This window comes from Mustela erminea, chromosome 8 (assembly GCF_009829155.1).
Source record: "Mustela erminea isolate mMusErm1 chromosome 8, mMusErm1.Pri, whole genome shotgun sequence".
Taxonomy (NCBI): Eukaryota; Metazoa; Chordata; class Mammalia; order Carnivora; family Mustelidae; genus Mustela; species Mustela erminea.
In genome coordinates, this window is record NC_045621.1 from 50,188,828 (window position 1) to 50,208,630 (window position 19,803).

At 40.4% G+C, this 19,803-nt stretch overlaps 1 protein-coding gene across 1 annotated transcript in view; it reads left to right on the top strand.

The window, feature by feature from the left end:
- FMNL2 (formin like 2) overlaps positions 1–19,803 on the top strand; it is a 319,987-nt gene that overhangs the window by 162,708 nt on the left and 137,476 nt on the right. Inside the window, 1 exon segment of the mRNA XM_032355571.1 lies at positions 18,954–19,037. Within this exon segment, the coding sequence (XP_032211462.1) occupies positions 18,954–19,037 (84 nt within the window).

A 19,803-nucleotide genomic window follows, 5' to 3' on the forward strand; every position in this document is an offset into this window, starting at 1 on the left:
GTAAAGAGAGTTCTGGAGTAAGGGTGTTCATTTCCTGTGTGAGGTATAAAGAGGTATAAACCTCTTGGAGGTTTGTAGAGAGTGGAAAAGAGTTGATGTCGCTCGTGTGCAGAGTGAGTTGACGGGAGAAATCAAGGTGGTCGTCTTGGCAGTGTTGAGGGACATTTGGAGACAGGTGTCCCGTATAGAGGAAGTCCCCAGTCAGCCTGCTGTGTGCTCTTTAGCTGTGCTCGACTGCTGAGCTCAGGATGGACTGACTTGATGACACAGAGTTCGTCTAGGTTTGGGGGTTCGTCACATGGCTGCGTCGAAAAGACAGGCAGTGCGTGGAACAAGAAACGTCAGTGTGTTGTCAAGGATGGTATTCACTGGGGCTGTAGGTTCTAGGCTGGAAAAGGAGGGAACTGCAGATAGGAATGAGCTGATGGAAGTTCTTTACCAAAGATCAGACAAATTTGGAGAAGGTGGTATAGTGCAGAAGGGAAAATCATTAAAATAGGAGCCAAGATGTTTCCTTGCGATGGAGTGTTTACCCTTGCTTCTGACAGGTGGACCTGTTGGCACACTTTTCCCTGTAAGGAGTGATTTGTGCATTTGTGATTTGTAGTTCCTTCCTCCTGGCTCCTCCTACCCTCTGCAGAATGACTTATTAAAAATCTGTCCAGTCTGTCTCCCCATATGTTTCTCATTTTATGTTTTTTTTCCCCCAAATACACATTCATGCTGGGAATCATGAGGAATGAGTAAATGGGCTATTTACTGAATGTAAGCCTCTCTCTTATGCACGAAGGTACCTTTTTATCGGTGGATCTCAAAGGTTATGTGTAGAAGGATTCCCCCAGAGATCTGTAAGAGATCTGGATTCCTGGGCTGGGATCCCAGAGTCCCTGAGTCAATACCATGGGGCTAGAGCCTAGAAATTTGCATATTGCTTATTAATACCCTGGCGACTCTTGGAGAAATGTTATCGCCATTCTGTTGTTCACTTCATCTTAGGTCTTAAGTGTGGAAAGTACTGAAATGTTGGAAAGCATGGGTACAAACCAGTGAATTAATTTGGCTGGCAACACCATCACATTTGAAGCACAGTTGTTTGGCAACTGACTGAAAGTATCACATGGTATTTCCCTTTATTCTGCAGAAATTATTTGTTTTATTTCTGTCCTGGATGTTAAGGAAAGTCAGTCACGAATATGCCTATTCTTTAGTGGTCTGTGTTTTATTTTATTTTATTTTTTTAACCTTGAGTCTTGGGAGGTTTTATGAGGGGAAGAAAAAAAGGAATCCTTTTTAATGAGCAGGAGACAGTGTGAAAACTGTTCAGTCACTGAGTTTCTTGGGAAGAAAATATAGTGCTGGTATGTAAGTTGTTTTGTTTTGTTTCATTTTGTATGGAAAAAGCAATTAGGACTTGCCTTAGGGCAAGTTGGAAGGTTACAAGAAAAAATGGTAGAATTAATGAAAAGATCCAATTGTAGCTATTTTTAAATGAAATATGAAATATGAAATACCTTTGAACAAAGAAGTTAGAATTCTTGAACTGATTTTTTTTTTAAAGATTTTATTTATTTATTTGACAGATCACAAGTAGAGAGAGAGAGAGGCAGGCGAGAGAGAGAGAGAGAGAGAGAGAGAGAGAGAGGAAGCAGGCTCCCTGCTGAGCAGAGAGCTGGACCTGGAGACGTGAGGCTAGATCCCAGGACCCTGGGATCGTGGCCTGAGCCAAAGGCAGAGGCTTTAACCCCCTGGGCCACCCAGGCGCCCTGTTGAATTGCTTTTTTTTAATGGTATTTTCTTCCTTTAAGGGAAGCCTGGTTATTGGCTTACTATTACAAATTATTAACAACTCACTGAAACCTGCATTTCGTATGCGAGGTGCAGAGCCAACTCATCAGTCGTTTCGGCTGCTAGACATGCTGATTCACTGTCTGCCCTGTTGATTTCAGAGTCACAGGGCTGCAGGATTACAAGCAGGATATTAGGAGTTATCCGGCCTCAGTGGGGTCTTTGGGTGTTTGCTATTGAGGTTTTTAAAAACAGAAATCCGGTATTAAATTTTTTAAAAGGATTTTATTTATTTTTGCGCATGTGTGAAAGAGACCACAAGCGCACAAGCAGGGGAAGGGATAGAGGAAGAAACAGACTCCCCGCTGAGCAGGGAGCCCTATGCAGGCAGGCTTGGTCCCAGGACTCTGAGGTCATGACCTGAGCCAAAGGTAGCGTCTTAATCCACTTGAGCCACCCAGATGCCCGCCCCCAGTATTAAAATTTTTATTCTTCCTTAGCCACAAATAGACATTCAAATCTTAATTTTTCCAGCATGTAATTGGCCTTTAAATTAGGGAGGCCATACAATTAGTCATCCTAGTTGGAGTCCTTTGGAGAGTGAAAGGAGACAGTGTTCATAATTCTGCCAGGACAATAGACTATCCTAAAACTAAGTTCTGTGAAATGGTTTTGAAACTCAGTGTTTAGCCTGAGAGATTTCTTTTGATATTACATGGGAAGAGGTTTATTTAGATTGAAGCTAATTGACCAAGGCAACCAGGCTGCTGTATATTATGTGACACTTGCTTTACATGGAACCCCTAGGGAAGTCTTTTTTTTTTTTTTTAAAGACAAAATTTCATTTATCTACTTGAAAAACATGTATATTTTTCTCAAGTCAGCCTCATCCAACTTTTAAAATAATTTCTCATGTATGGCTGAAGATTAAAGGGTAAAATGTTTGGGAAAGGGCCTTATGTTTCAGAACCCTTCCAGAAAACAGTAAGATGAGAAGTGCTGGGTGGGGGCAGTGGATGTATGATCTAGATCAGAGGCTTCCACACTTTGTTGGTTGCCAGGGCCCTTAGTAGCTCAGTAATTTTACAAGTGGCCTGAAGCCCAAAGGAATACCTAACTGCTCTATTTAAGTTCTAACTTGCAAATAACATAAGTATTTACTTCCTAATAACTTAGCAGCTGTTTGGAAGAAATATTTTATCATTGGAAAGAAAGAAAGATACTTCTGTCGTATTATTTAAAAAAATCTCAGTTCTGGGGTGCCTCGGTGGCTCAGTTGGTTTAGGATCTGACTCTCGATTTCAGCTCAGATCATGATCTTGGGGTTGTGAGATGGAGCCCCACATTGGGCTCTGTCCTCAGCACAGAATCTACTTGTCCCTTTCCCTCTGATTCTCCCCTGCTCTGTGTCTCTCTCTCTCTCTCAAATAAAACTTAAAAAAAAAAAAAAATCACAGTTGGGACACCTGAGTGGCTCTGTTGGTTAAGTTTCTGGTCTGCCTTGGGCTCGGATCCTGATCCCAGGACCTGAGATCGAGTCCTGCATTGGGCTCCTTGCTCAGTGGAGAGCCTGCTTCTCCCTCTGCCTGCTGCTCCTCCTGCTTATGTGCTTGCTCTCTCTCTCTCTCTCTTGCTGAGAAATCAATAAATAAAATCTTAAAAAAAAAAATCACAGTTACATATAAATATGTGTGTACCTGTATGTCACTGCAGAAGTTCTCAGACCTGGATTTTACTACCAGCCTCATTTCCTATTTTTCTCATTTTCGTTTTCTCCTGTGCCTTCATCTTAGCAAGGAATGTAATGTGACTTAATGTAAAAACAGTGAACTGCGTCAGGGTAAGGAGTTTCGGCAGTGTCCGCAGACCGAATTTTTTTGATGCTTCCCTCAGAAATTTAAAATCATTCTCTAGTTTCCCTGTGAGTTCATTGTAATGTGTTGGGATGCCTCGACACTCGGTTTGAGAACCGCAGGCCTAGGTATGTGTTATGTTCATCATTTGGACTGTTGATAAACACGCAATGTACTTATAGTAAGGAAAATCTCATGTAAGTAAGGTCTGACAGACTCCAGAACGTTCTGTTAGGGAAGTGACGATGCTCCTGTCTTTTAGCCCTCCATCTTCTTGAGTTGGTTGTCTCAGATTCTGGTCCTCAGGAGCTGAAATTTATGGAACCCTTATTATGTCAGACACTGAGCTCAATGCATTTAAATTGTAGTGACCCTACTGTACAAAGCCTCTTTGGTCAGGCTCCCCTGGAAATCCTCGTGAAGTAGCTTGTGTCTTCATTTAGGCGATGAAACTGAAGTTCGAAAAGTTAAGTGGCTTGCTAGTGAACATACAACAACTAGTTTTAGTTCTAGGATATAAGCTCAAGCAGTTATTGTCTTTTCTGAAGACTAGCCTCTTTCTCCCCCAGCCATCAACTTTTCTGCAGACACCACACCTCCATCTCTGTGTCGCCCTCCATAAGAGGTACAGGTTTCGCGGAGACCCTAACAGGGAGGTTCTTTGGTCCTCATTTTCAGATAAAGACACTGAGACTTCAGAAATTTAGTTGCTGGCCAAAATAAACTACTACTAACTGGAATTCGAACCCAGGCTTCAGCGAGTCCAACCACAAAGCTTATCCTTGTAATTTATATGGATGACCAGAAGATCTTGTAAAAATCTTGGAGTTCTTTGAGAGTCATTAAAAAAAGATGGAGTTATGATAATATGGCTTTTGTGTTAATATATTTGGATAAATCCTATTCACTTGGAAATCATGCATGGTATGTGTGGCACCTCTCTGTGAAACACTGTCTCCATTGCCCAATCATGTGGAATAACAGAGAATATATTGTGCTTACCATTTATAAATATATGTATAGAAGAGAGAGAGGGGGAATGAATGGGCCTATTTGTCAGTGGGCTGGCTGACACGCATGGAGTACTGCGCCCTTCTAAGCTGAGACCCCCAAGGTAGGGAAGTGTGTGGAGGACTGTAATTCAGGATCAGGTTTTAAAGAATCATTTAGTAAGTAGAATAAGTACTAGGTAGTTTTTGTAAGTTACACATGAGAAAGTCTCTTGACTCTTGTGTCTCCTTAATGCTTAATATCCAGCAGCTGTTCATTTGTATGTGGACTTGAATTACTCTCTGGAACAAGGCAGATCCAAATTAGAGGCACACTTCGAGCTGGCAAGCTCTTTGGATGGAGGTTACTGGACAAATTGTATTGCATCATCCCTCAGGTCCTTAGGACTTGAGCTTGAGGTTTAATATACACTAGAATGAATGGGTTCATGGGAGTTGGGTTTGGTTTATTTCTTGAGCGAGGAGACTTGAGTTGTTAACAGAAGGTAAGAATACAAAGATTAAATGGGACGCTATAGTATTTTGGCATTTTCCCCAACACTGAAAGCTCTCTTGGAGAAGTGTAACACTGCTTTGGAGGAAACAGAAAAGTGTCTACATCCAGAACATACCAAGCGAGTGTACTGGGTTCAGCAGCCCAGGGTCATGTCCCCTAGGCTACTGTTGTGGTTTACTCAGTTGAGAAGCACAGGGAATCAATCTAGTCCGATTGCATATCCCCCATCCTAACCCTTTCCTCATCTCACTCTTGATTGCAAGCTTTGTTGTTTCTTTTCCTGTATACAGCTCAGCCTAGCACTTAAAGTTAAAGGGAGCGTGCACCCAAGGGCCTGCTTCCCCCAAATTTGTTGTCTTCAAATGTAGTATTTGCTTTAGTATTTGCTTTCCCTGGAAGGTGTTCTGTTTTACTGCTTTGCTTGATGCATGAAGTGCGAATGGGACCGTGCTTCCTCATTTTAGACCTAATTTATGTCGTCCTTCTAGGTAGCACCTTATGCCTAGAACATACCACTGGAGTGTGAGAATATAAAAGCTGGGATAATTCAAATGACATAGATTTTCTTTCATCTGAACCTTAATATTCTCCTAGAGAGAAACAACAAAGATTGAAAACCTACACCCCGAGAAAGGGGTATCTCTTACCAAGGTGTCTCAGGGTTCATGTTTCTACCACATGGTTTAGTTCAGCTGTTTAATAATCTGTTATGTGATGTCATTGTTGTGCATCGCATGGGTAAAAATCCAAGTTACTGTGTTACGGAACATCGGAAGGGTTGGTTTTCCCGGTATTGCTTTGGTGTTTACTGAACTCCTGAGTGTTTATTGAATGTCTGATCTGTCTATACATGTTCCAAATATTGTAGAAGAGATCAGAGTATGTCAGGGAACATTGCCTGGGGTGGGAGAGAAAGCTTACATGTGTGAAATGGTGGAACAACACACAGGATCATTTGGTCTCCAGCACAAGTGCTATGCAGATATCCAAAAAAGGGCAACTCTAGGTGTGGTGTGTGGAGGACCTGGGACCTAGATGGAGTCATAGATTTTGGTGGAGAAATAGGAGAGGGATTATAGGAGGAGCAGATTTGGTCCAGGCTGGAAGATGAGAGAATGTATATTCTGGACCTTTTAAAAAAAAAAAAAAAAAAAAAAAAAAAAAAATATATATATATATATATATATATATATATATATATAAAATATAACAAATTAAGTAAATTTAATGATTTTAATTTAATAATTTTAATAAATGAAATAAATATACTTAAATATATTTATTTAAAATTTTAAAAATAAATTTAAATAATAATAAATTTATTTAAATATATTTAATATTAAATATATTTAAATATATATTTTAAACTTTAGGTGATTGAAATACATGTTGCTATTGGTATTTGTATAATATTTAATAACAACCTCAAAATAAATCATAGCTAAATTTGATGCTTCTCTTATAGCCCTAATCATTTATTTGTTTAAAAGAATACAAAAGTGTATCTATCAAAATATAGCTTGTGTGTCTGAGCTGAATTCAGCACACAATTATTATGCACCACCTGAATGCTGGGCACCTTACTGGAGCTCTAAAGAGGATTTCCCTGTAAGAACTTGGCAGTGTTGTAAGGACAGAAAGATAAATCTGTATAATAGGATATGACCAGTGGTCCCCTCCAAGGGATTTTGAGGTTGTTGAATGATTTTATTCTTAATGCCAGTTATTTTGGGAATTCTTCAGTGTTTGTGACATCTTAAGCAGTTAAGTGATTTAAAAAAATTAAATATATAAAAGTGTCACTTTTAGACACCATGTGTGAATTAACTTGCTGATGGTTGTTACCATAAAAATACCAGCAGCATTGAAATTGTGCTTTTTTCTTAGTTTAAAATCAGAAAAATCATGTAGTAATAAATAAGGGCATTCATATAATAATGCAACAATAAAGTAAAGGCTGTTTTTAGTGCACATATTTTAATTGTGTATTAAAATCTTCAAATTGGTTATCTAGGCTTTATGTTCTTTTTCAACTTTATAGCAGGCTTTTTTTTTTTTTTTTTTTAAAGATTTTATGTAATTTGACAGAGATAACAAGAGCACAAGCAGGGGGAGTGGGAGAGGAGAAGCAGGCTTCCTGCTGAGCAGGGAGCCCTATGTGACATGGGGCTCCATTCCAGGATCCTGAGAACATGACATGAGCTGAAGACAGACCCTTAACCGATTTAACTGATTGAGCCACCCAGGGCCCCCTAGCAGGGTTTTTGAATGAACTGACAGATAGTAAGCTGTACCTGAAGTAGTGCTTTTTATGCCAGGGTGTTCTTTGCATAGAAACAGAAGTTTACTTGATGTCTTTTCCACAACCGTGAGGGCCAAAAAAGTAAGCAGTAGGCTAATGGAAGAGAAAACCAGGTACAGAATCATGCAGATGTGTCACGTGTCAGAAGGCCTGCCATCTGGGATCTCTCAGCCTTCCTGCCTGGCTTGGCTGGGCCTTTGTGTCGCCACCGTGGGCTCTTGGAACAAAGTTCAAGACGGACCAGTGTTATGTCGCAGTGAAAGCTAAGTTTTGCCAGGGTTCGTGTGTTTGTGTGGATAGCGTAGAGTTTTCTTTCATACTATGTCTTCATCGGAACTGGTGGGTTTATTTTTAGATTTTTCAGTAATTTAATATTAGGATATTGTCTAGTTCCCTAAGGTTTTCCATTTCCTTCTGTAATTCAATTACATTCTGGCTTTTATCAATTTGAAGTACAGCATATGAAATGGAAACCAAGCCTCTCACCATTGGCAGTGAAAAGTAGATATGAAAATTTTGGAATTTGGTGCTGTGGGAAGAGGGAGGCCGTGCATTGGGGGGAGACAAAGTATTGTCAGCCAGAGTATTAGTTTTCTACTGTTTCCATAACAAATTACTATGAACTTAGTCATGCAAAATAATTCAGTTTAATTATCTTATGGTTGTGTAGGTTAGAAGTCTGGCAGGAGTATTACTGCATGAAAATCAGGGCTTCAGTGGGAAGGGCTTCTAGAAGCTCTAGGGGAGAATCTGTTTCTTTGCCTTAATCAGCTTCTAGAGGCTGCCTGCATTCCTTGGCTCATGGCCTCCTTTTTCCATCTTTAAAGCCAGCATTGGCTGGTGCAGCCCTTCTCACATTGTGTCACTCTGATTTCTTCCCTCTGACTCTCTTCTGTCTTACTTACCCACTTTTTTTTTTTAATACTTTTTTCTTATTGTGGTAAAATATCCACACCATGGAGTTTACCATTTTTAAGTGTATTATTGTGGTAGCATGAAGCAAATTCAGTGTCCTGCAACCACTACCACTGCCTTCTCCTAAAATTCTTTGTCATCTCTAACGTCTGTACCCATTAAGCAAGAACCCCTATTCCCCAATTTCCCTAGCCAGGTAATTTGTAATCTGTTTTCTTTTTTTGTTTGTTTGTTGCTATGAGTTAGCCTTTTCTAGATATTTTGTATTGGTAGAATCAGATAATATTTGCCCCTTAGTGACTGACTTCTTTTACCCAAACATTTCCAGGGTTCACACATGTTATTGTATGAGTCGGAGCTTCATTCCTTTTTATGGCTGAATAATATTCTGTTGTATGTATGTAACAAATTTTGTTTATCCATTCACATTTCGGTGGACACCTGGTTTGTTTCTGGTTTTGGCTGCTGTGAATGATGTTATCTTAATACTGGTAGGTATCTGGTGAGTCTGTTTTTGATTCTTTTGTATACATAACTTGTGGGATCAACTGCTAATTCTGTGTTTAAATTTTTTGAGAGTTATCACAGTGTTTTCCACAGTGGCTGTATATTATATTTCCAGCAGCAGTGTACAGGAATTCCAATTTCTCCATATCGTCAACAACAAATATTTTCCATTTTTAAAATTCTTCTGCTTCAAAGACTCTTGTGACTGCATCAGTTTATCTAGGGTGGTGTGGGATAATCTTGCAATCTCAACATTGTTAACCCAATCATATCTGTAGATAACATCTTCATATATAAGGAAACGGTCACAGGTTCTTGGGTTTAGCGTGAGGACATTTTTGGGAACCATTATCCTGTATGTGAGCATGAACCTGCCCCAGAAGTCATAGCTTTTTACACATGAGAAACCATATATTTCAGTCTGTAATTTTTGGTCTCTGTTGTGGCAGAAATCCTCATCTTTATGTTGACAGCATAATTTTTCACCTCTTGTCTCAGGAGATGTGATGTTAGTTGAGCATTAACTTGAATTATTTCCCTCCTTTGAAAGGGCTTATCATGACTATGAAACCAGGTTCACTAGTCTTTTTCAGAGTAATTGGGAAGGGGAGAGGGAGACAAACAATGACCCTAATGATCCAAGAAGGGAAGTTAAGAATGTTACTGGGAAAGTGTTGGGAGAGGAGGAGGCCAGGGCTTCGGGGGAATTGGGCAAGATGAAAAAATATGCTTGTTTCAGGTCAGCAGGTGATAGAGATCATATTTTTAGGGCTTGATTGTGGTGGACTCTGGCTATCGGATGTGTTATAATTAGAGTTTGATATCTCCTATTCTCAAAATGTTTTTGTTCTAAAGAATCCTGTGTCAGGAAGGTTGATGTTTGTCAGTGAAATAAGAACCCTTTCTCCGGATTTTGATTCATTTTGGTCTGTGCATGCAAGCCCAGCCTTGAACACAGTTACCCTTATGTTGCCCATGAAACAGGTTTTTAGCATCTTAAGTGTGGCCTGTTGTGTAATTCCCCCATCCCAGTACTCAAGTGTGTGCAGGTAGACAAATCGATGAAGAATCATTTGAATTCGAGAATGTGTCCAGGAACAGGCATCAGGCTTCTAATGACAGATAGGATGTTTGAAAGAAGTTGAGTATTTCTTTCCATTATTCCCTTCAGGTTTGAATATGACTAGAATCTGTATTTCAGGAGTTAGCATGATGGCCTGAGGAGGTTGTGTGGTTTTTTTAATCATCTATTGGATGTGGAATCACTTAAACCTAGTGATCTGGGGAATAGCAGATAGAGGAAAACTTGGCCTAGACTGCTATAGTTATGTCCTTCTATTTAGGAGGTAAGACGGGCTCTCCCACCCAGCCTTACCCATATTGACAATAATGGCCCTGGAATTAAATATAAATTATGTGCGCACACGCACGCACACACATGCACACACACAGAGTCAACACTTGTTTATTACCATTTACAAAGGGCAGTGAAAGTGTGACTTATTTAAAGAAATAGATCATTTACATGAGAATTTGGGAAGCTTTTTATTTTAGTTGGTCTTTATTGGTAAAGACAGGTAGTTTTCTAGAGATTCATGATTTTGGAAATAAAATGAGTTGATCTATGAATACAAAGCCCCATGTCAAGACGAGCCGTGGAGAGAATGGCAAGTGCTGGTGCTTAACTGTGATACAAGAAAACCTGTATAGTCGGGAAACCATGGAAGCTTACAAAAGTAGAAGAGCATAATAGACCTTCAATCATTATTAATCAGATTCCTTACAATGTTGATGATAATAAGAGTAACAGTATCTACCATATATTGAGTAATGACTGTGTGCAGGAGTTTTTGCTAAATACATGCATTATCTGATTTGCTTTTCTCAAATACACATCATATATGTTCACTCATATTCACACACACACACACACACACACACACACACACACCCCATAGATGAAAGTGGGCTTCCTTTCATAATACTGGAAAAAGATTAGTAGTCACATTGGCCTGGATTCGTGGTTCTAGTACTGGTAATAACTACTTATGATGAATGTGAATCTTGCCTTCAGTTTTTGAGTCTTTTTGGGCACCTATAAAAGAATAAGACTAAAAATCTTACCAGCTTCTCTTCTGGCTCCGTAGTTTTTGATTATAAGATGTTGTACAAGAGTCATTTGTATTTAGTCCAATCCTTAAAAGAAAATCTTCCAAGAAAACCGGTGTCACTAAAATTTGAATGGGACGTTAGAGCCAGGTCTCATTGTCAGGGTTCCCCAGAAAGGACAGCGTTCCGGTCAGATTTTATTTTGAAGGTGTAACTAGATCAGGGAGCAGGCTGATTTCTCCTGTCGTAGGCTTTACTGTCTGCAGTGAATGATATTAATACTCTCAGTGATTAAATAAAAATAAAGTGACAGCGAACGATGTCTGACTGAGGATTCGTTGTGGAGACCGTTTGGCTGACTGCCTGAGTCCTGTGCCAGAAAACCAGCTGAATATATTTGAGCAGCATCCTCTGGGCTAGGAGGGTATTGAAACTCAGGCTGTCAGGTTGTTGCTGGGAACTGGAAGGAAATGGTTTGAAGGTTCGTTGAACAGAAGGGTGGGCCGTGGATTGAATTTGCAGCCCCCCTCTGCGGCCGTAGGTGTTGGAATTTTAAAATGAACTCATGGGAGAATTGGTACCTAACTCAGTATTAGGTGATGAACAGAGGAGAAATCCTTTATCCTATGCGATTTGAGGACCCCAAAGGCTGGCTTTTTCTGGAAATCTCTTTGGCTGAGGAATTGCCACTGGTTGTCAAGTAAATCTGAAATTCTGTGGTTTGGTGGCCAGGACCTGGCCGTGCTAACTTGGTCTCACACTACCTGCTCCTTACCCTCTGGTTTATTCTGTAGAGCGCAAAATCCTCTGCCTTTTCCTACATTCATACTTACCTCTGCTTGTACTTTCCCTTCACCCAAAGTAATGAGAATAAGCTCTAACGTATTGTCTTCCGTGTACTTACTTTGTACCATGTACATTATCCAATTTAATTTTTCTCAGACTCTGTGAAGCAGGTAGTGTCATTATTACGAGTGTCACCCTTCTCATCATGATCATCACTGTCCTTTCCATTTTACAAGTGAGGACACGGAGGCTTTAGTTTAGTTAATTTTTTTTTTTTTTAAAGATTCTATTGATTTATTTGACAGAGATCACAAGTAGGCAGAGAAGCAGGCAGAGAGAGGAAGGGAAGCAGGCTCCCTGCTGAGCAGAGAGCCCAAGGCGGGGCTTGATCCCAGGACCCTGAGATCATGACCTGAGCTGAAGGCAGAGGCTCAACCCACAGAGCCACCCAGGTGCCCCTAGTTTAGGTAATTAACCCAAGATTATAGTTTAATGGTTATAGATTTTAGATTAATGAGTAGTAGAGTTGATATCGCAACCTGGGTGGCCCATCTCCAAACCCCAAATATTAAAAACCATACGATTCCATTAAATACCATTTTTTACTGCCCTCCTCACACATCCAAGCCCAGTCCATAGCATTTCCTTTAACAAAACGAGAGGTAATGGCTTCCTCTCTAAGGTTTGATTATATTCTGTAGTCAGTTCTGTTTTGTACTGGTGTACTCAACTTCTTGCCTTGTGCTTCATTGAAGTCTGAGCTTACCTCATATTTGTATCTTCTCCTTCATTTGGTTTTTATTGGAGCGTATTAAGTGTAAGAGTACCTGACTATCTACAGATATGATCCAGTAACTTGTTTTTTTTTGGGGGGGGGGTGGTGGTGGTTCAAGTTCATATTTATAAAGACATTGAAGATTTGTGTTAAAAATACCAGTATTTTGTCTGAAAAATATTATTAGCTTAAGTAATATGCATTTTCCTCTTACCTTGCATGCTTACGATCAGGTCTCTGGTTACTAAAGTAGAACCCTTGGATTGCTTTCCTCAGACAGGTTGTTTTGTAGAAACACTGCCGCTTAAGTGTCCTCGGAACAGGATGATCATACAGACCACTCTTGAGTCCTGGCTTTGTCACCTATCTCATGCAGGGAAGAGTTACTTAACCTCCTTGTCCTTCAGTTTTCTTCTCTGTTAAATGGCCATGATAATACCTACTTGTCAGGATTACAAAGCAGATTAAATTGGCTAATGCATGTGGAGAGCCTAAGGGCCTGAGACATATCAGCCCATCAATGAAAGGTACATCTTGCTGTTTTTGACCCTCCGCTTTGATTCTGACCTTCCATTTTAAATTACATTTACTGGCTTCTTCACTTCTGGACTGTTCATTTTCATTTGCTTTTTGATTCAAGTTGTGTGGCCCATGATGACCAATAATAAGTGGTAGAGTCGGGGTTGGAATCCAGCTAGTCCAGCTCCAGAGCCCAGCTCATAAATCCCTGCCCCATACTGCCTCATTCAATGCCAGTCCACCCTGCGCTGCCCAATCATCTATTGTAATCCATCCCTTTCCTTTTTTTTTTAATATTTTATTTATTTATTTATTTGACAGAGATCACAAGTAGGCAGAGAGGCAGGCAGAGGGAGAGGAGGAAACAGGCTCCCTGCTGAGCAGAGAGCCTGACGTGGGTCTCAGATGTGGGGCTCGATCCCAGGACCCTGGGATCATGACCTGAGCCAAAGGCAGAGGCTTTAACCCACTGAGCCACCCAGGCGCCCCTTTCCTTTACTTTTTGTAGCAAAAGGTAATGGCTCTGTAGAGGGGGAAGTGAGGAGTTGTTTGGGTATTGAGTTTCGGTATTGTAAGATGAATTTTAGGGATCAACACTAAATATCGTTAACATCTCTGAACTATGCATTAAACATGTGGTTGGAAGGGCCAATTTTATAGTGTGTTTACTGCAAATTAAAAAAGGTAATGGCTCCTCCTTTTGAAATCCCATGAAACTTCTCTACCTTTATCAGTGAAGAACTCTAGAAGAGTGTCAGAGCTGTTTCTCTTGTGACAGGCTTTTCCTTGCTTCCAAAAGTGACCCTGCTTGTGAAGTCCATGTCTTTTTCTCTTTAGTACACAGGTGGTTATGGAATAAAAGAGTTTCTGTGGTTGATTCTGGTGACTTAATACTTGGAAGCTTTAATTTAGAGATTACGAGAACAAAAGTGTATTATGGTTACATAAGGTGTACTTATTAGGGCTCACTTTCACTACTGTGGGTTTCTCAACACGAGCCTCAAGGATATCAGAGAGAAAGAAGGATATCCTGCAATTTTCATTGCTCCTGTGAAACTAGGGTAAGAGCTGATGTCACAAAGTTGTATACCTAGGACATGGGTTTCATTTGGTTCCTTCATTCTGCTCTTTGTTGTGTGTAATATTCTGTCGGTATAATTTGAGATGTATAGACCATCCCTGATTCCTTTTCACCGTAATTAATGTCTCCAGAAACTTGGATATTCCATTGTTATTTACCTTTGATTTTTCAAAAAGTTTTAACATGGAAAGCCCATACAATATAAAATAGTAGAGTTAAGCAGAAACCAGAATCTGGACCATTAATGTAACTACAACTTGGGGTAGATTAATTGTTATAGTTGATACTGATCTGAATTTACTGGCAATAAGAGCAAAACAAAGTGAAGTTCCGGTTCTGTGATTTATTATATGTGAATGCCCTAAGACATCATTTTTCTTTTTAGGGAATTGTTGCTAGCGTTGACCTTGGAGATTCTTTCCCCCGTGAATTCTTGTTTGGAAAATTACTAATGATTAATAGACATTATCTTTGGGGTTTTATAATAAACAACACTCTTTAGTGTATAGGTTTTGATAGCTGAAGCCTAAACCCTGAATCAATGAAGATATTTCCAGTTCGAATAATCTTACTGAACTAGTGTGCTTATCTTTTATTCAACAACCTGCATAGTGTTTACTATTTGCCATATACTGTCCTAGACACTGGGGGTTAGTGGAAGAAATTGTCCTTGAAGCCCTTAGTCCAGTGGTGAATTTAGGTGGGCAAACAGGTTTACCCTGCGAGTTGCTCTAATGGAGACAAGTATATCATGCCTTTGGAGCCCGAGAGGGTATGCCGTCTTGGAAGAGTTGGGGGAGGGTTCTTACGATACATGATATTTGAGCTGATTCTTGAACGCTTGCCTGGTTGAAAGGAAGGAAAAAGACCAGAATGCTCTTGGATGCTCTGATTTATTTTAGCTAGGAACTTGTACAATCTAGAAATAAATCACTAACATCCACTAAACTTTTCAACTCAAATATCCCATGTCCTCAGTGGATGTTTGGCATGGACGAGTAGAGCAGTTTTATCACTGAATCCACTCCTGTTCCTGTAGGGCAGATATTCTGGCTCGTGGTCAAAGCCCAGTAACTAAAGGATGGATTGACGGAGGCAAGGAAGGAGAGGAGAGCCTTTGTCACAGACACCACCAAGTGTGGATGAGGTCGAGCTGTCACTGTGTGAGAAAGGCTTGGACGTTGATTTACATTTCAGTCAAATGGAAGAGCAATCCATTTTCACAGGCAGCAAAGGGACCTGGAGATAAAGCCAGTGTTTTCCTCTGAATATAGCTTGGACTCTTAGGAATTACCTGCACAGACTTCCAGCCAGGACTCCAGAGTCCTGCCTTCTGTAATACAAAAGGACTGCGTTCACTCTAAAAAAGTTTTCAGGGCAGTTATTACCAGTTAATCACAAGGTCCCTGGACCCTAGCCAGCCTCTGTGGAGTGTCTGCTTTTAAACAGAGCTCCTGCTTCTTGGTCCCCGTAGAATTACTAAGATGCGCATTGTATGCCTGAGCAGCTCTGAGGCCTGACCCGTGGAAGCGGCTATTTCAGATGGCTGGCGGATGATGGCCAAGCACAGTATTTGTTTTGACGTGCTGGTACTGAGCATCTTCTCCAGACAATGACTAGTCAGCGAGCTCAAAAACACTTCTTAGAACTCTTCTCATTCAGAACGGTGCAGACCTTTTCCTCGACCTTCAGAATCGCGCGGTCCACCTGCCTGCTTCGCCATTCTTCAGGATGTCTCGGAGTTATCTCGGACCTAAAAACGGTCACTTGGACCCTTATTTATCACCTCCCCCAGATCTGTGCTGGCTTTCACAGTGTGCTCCTTTCATTAAATGGATAATCATTTATCTAGGGACTCAGGGCAGAAGGATAATATTAATTAGTGACATCTTCCCTCAGTCCTTAAATGTAACCAATTTCTATTAATATTTTTAACATCTATCCACCTTCCTTCATTTGACGTGTCATTGGCCTTGGGCAAGCCACCATCATTCTTTGGAACCACTGGACTTGCTGTTTCTACTTTGGCTGTTTCTAACCGGATCTCCATGTATACTCAGCGTAGCCTTTGTGAAATATAATTTGATTTTGTCATCTCGTGCCGACGGAGCCTTCAATGGCCTGCTGTTACATCGTAGGGAACGATAAAAGGTGTTTACCCTGGCCTGCGTGGCCAGGCGTGATACAGCCTTAACTTAGCTCTCCAGCTTGATTTTTCCCTCATTCCCTCTCTTTTACTTTCTCTGCACCCAGGATGACTGTCTTTTGGGTTTTTGATTTGCCGAGCTGTTTCCTGACTTAGCATCTTTTCGCTGTTTCCTCTCCTCAATATGCTGTTGTCCACTCTTGCCCTGGTTTAGTCCTTCTCATTTTTAGTGCTCTTCTTGTTACTTTTTCCTAAAGGGTCTTTCTAGATTGTCCATTCAAAAGTTGCCCTCTGATCATCTCTATCAAGACTTAGCAGAGTTGAAGATGAGCTCATTTCACTTGCATCTGCCCCACCATCATGAGATGCTGGGGCGGGACCCTATCTCTTTGGTTCCCCGCTGTGCCGTGTTGAGCACAGCTTGTGCAGAGGTGGCGGTTCACAGTTGTTGAATGAAATACTGCTTCTTCAAAGTAAAAGTTGATCTAGGTGGAACGGCAGTAACAGGGCCTGCATCTCACTCCTGCAGGAGTGTTTGTAGACTGATTCCACACAAGTGCCTAGGAGATAACTCACAGAAAGTCAGTTACTGCCATTTTGCCTCGCACCCCCACCCCCCAAAGAAGGGGGTGGAATTTTTAGTGTTTGTTTTGGGGACCCTCACAGATGAAGTTTAGATTGTGTTCTGTTCCTGGAAAGCTGTCCAACTTTGAGCCAGTTAACCAAGTTCTCCCAGGCCTCCTTTCCCCTACATAAATTGAGGAAAATTACATCTCGTGAATGTTATTACGAAGATTTATGTGAGATTATGTGAAGTGCTTCATCCAGTGCTTGACACCTTAGAAGAGTTCAGGCTTTATTTTTTCTTATTCCCTTTATATCTCAAGTGATTAATAAGGACTCAGAAAAACTCATTTAACTTACCTCATAATCTTACTGTTTTTATTTAATGCATAATCACACCCAAGAGCATTAACGTGGAGGTCAAAATCAGTTTAGGAGGAAATAATCCATCTCTAGGGTACAAATAAGCAGTGATGGACTGGTTATTTAATGGTCAGTCACATTGGTTTCCCTCAGAAAGATAGCTGTGGAATTCTCCTTTTTGCCTTATCCCAGGGGTGGTTGTTTAACATTGTCAAATTGTAATTACAAATAAATGCAAGTAGTTATTTTTCTTTCTAGTTCAAGCAGATATTCTATGGAGATAAGTGACATTAGATATTTAGATATTTCCCCCATTTTCGATATTTTGAGGAGCCTCGGCAATATCATTGAAAGCTCTGGAATCCAGTGCTGTTCTGCTTATATTATCAGCTTTGGAGGCAATTAAAAATTTTAATATTCTGAAGGCAGGTTGTTAGATTCAAATGGATTAGATTCAAATTAGTAGGTGGTCTGTGACCACCGCCTCCTTAGGGCATATCACTCTGGATGCTAAATCGAGTTTAAAGGGAGATGCTTGAGTTGTATCTATCAAATGTATCAAAGGTTAATTCTCTGCCATTAAGTTAGAATAGCTCACCCATCCTTGCCTCCATTAAATTTATTTCACTGGATGATATGAGACAGTAATTGTGGCCAATAGAATTGCTTCTCTACAGGCCATATCTTTCGGAGAGCTAGAGGCTCTAGCATTAATAGTCAAAGACCTTTGGATTTGTCTACCCAAATATTGACCCAGGTAAGAATCTTTGTAGTTTATTTAGGGATAGCTATGATTTAGAGCATTGATACAAGGTAGATAGTGCAGTTAATAGACATTGACCCCTTAGCTCAGTTTAGAGCATGGAAACTTTAGGGAGGCCAAGGGAACGCCTACGAATTCCTTCTGGGGCTCTTTCACTCTGCCCTGTTCTGTGGCCAAAGATCTCACCTCACACCCAAGCCAAGTATCTTGAAAAAGTGTATATAATTGGTCATTTGGGACAATGGGCTAAAAACATGCAAATGTACGTGGGCGCAGATCCACGAACAATACTACGGTAGGTGTGCCATATTAACAGAGGTTTATAGGAGTTTGGATGTCTAGATATCTCCTTGAGCTCATGGTCTACTTCTTATTGCAAACCCATCTTCATAAACGATAGAGCTAAACTGAGAATTATGGTTGCTAAATGTTAATGTATTTCCCAAAGGAGTACTTTTCATCTCCACAGAGGTGACACTTCCACTCTTTTCTTTTTTTTTAAATTTAAAAAATTTTTTTCTAAGGTGTTCTTTTACTTAAAATTATTTGTCAAAGTAAACACTGATGTTGTCCCTCAGAAGTTCTGGTTATTGGGTTTTCCTTTGGTGTTTTGTGTTCTGTGCCTGGTGGGGCTGTAGTGCTTTAAAGAGAAATTGGGGCTATACACTCTCAACTAAGTAGAATGGGAGCCTGCTCTTCAATGAAAAAATAGTGCATTACCTTTGGTGAAATGCAAGTCTGATAGTTCAAAGCAGACCCACCTCAGATGTCCCGGCGTAAGACTTCAGAGCTTCTCTAGCCCCATTAAACTGATTTGATCTTTAAGTGACTTCTGTAGGGCATTTGGGTTTACTTAGATGCTAGGAATTGCAAAGAAGTCCTAAAAGAACCACTGTAGTATTCTTTGGTCTGCCTGTGAGTTAGCTGCCCATTAGCAGCCTGTGGAATGTGACATATCTCTTTCCTTTTCTTTTTACAGAATGCTATGAACCTACCCCCGGACAAAGCCAGATTACTGCGACAGTATGATAATGAGAAAAAGTGGGAACTGATTTGTGATCAGGTAAGACACTGTGATGCTTTATCAAGAAATAATGAACAGAGAGAATCAGATTTCCTCCCTAAATATAGTAGACTTTTTCCAGGATACCTATGCATGGGTTTCTGTTTTGTGACTCTTTGCCTTCCTGTTTCTTAGAACCAAAGGTAAAGCTAGAAAGTGACTTCTTTTTTGTATGCATTATTTTAATTCTCTCCTTTATTTTCAAGCATTTAGTTATTAGATCTTCTGGGAAATCTGGTCAGATGGGCAAATCAAATTCATATCTGCTTTTTTTGTTTTTGTTTTTTTTTTTGAGAGAGTTTGGGGTCAGGGGAGGGCTGAGGGAGAGGGAGAGAAAGAATCCTACGCAGGTTCTGTGCCCAGGATGGAGCCTGGCATGGGGCTCGATCCCATGACCCTGCGATCATGACTTGAGCTGTAATCAATAGTCGGACGCTTAGCTTAGCCGACTGAGCCACTTAGGGACCCCTGTTTTTCTAATTTATGTAGCAGTTTATGCTCTTGAATAATGCAGGTCCTCTAGTTTAATTGGGTTTCCTATCCATGTTTATTGTTGTAATTCCTGGAGGAAGGTGAATTGTTTATAAGGAAACATCACTTGGGCTGATGAATTATTTCAGATTTTAGCAAGTCTTCAGATGCTTTCTTTTCTTTTTTTTTAATAGATTTTATTTATTTATTTGTCAGAGAGAGAGCATAAGCAGGGGGAGCAGCAGGCGAGCAGGCAGAGGGAGAAGCAGGCTTCCTGCTGATCAGGGAGCCTGAT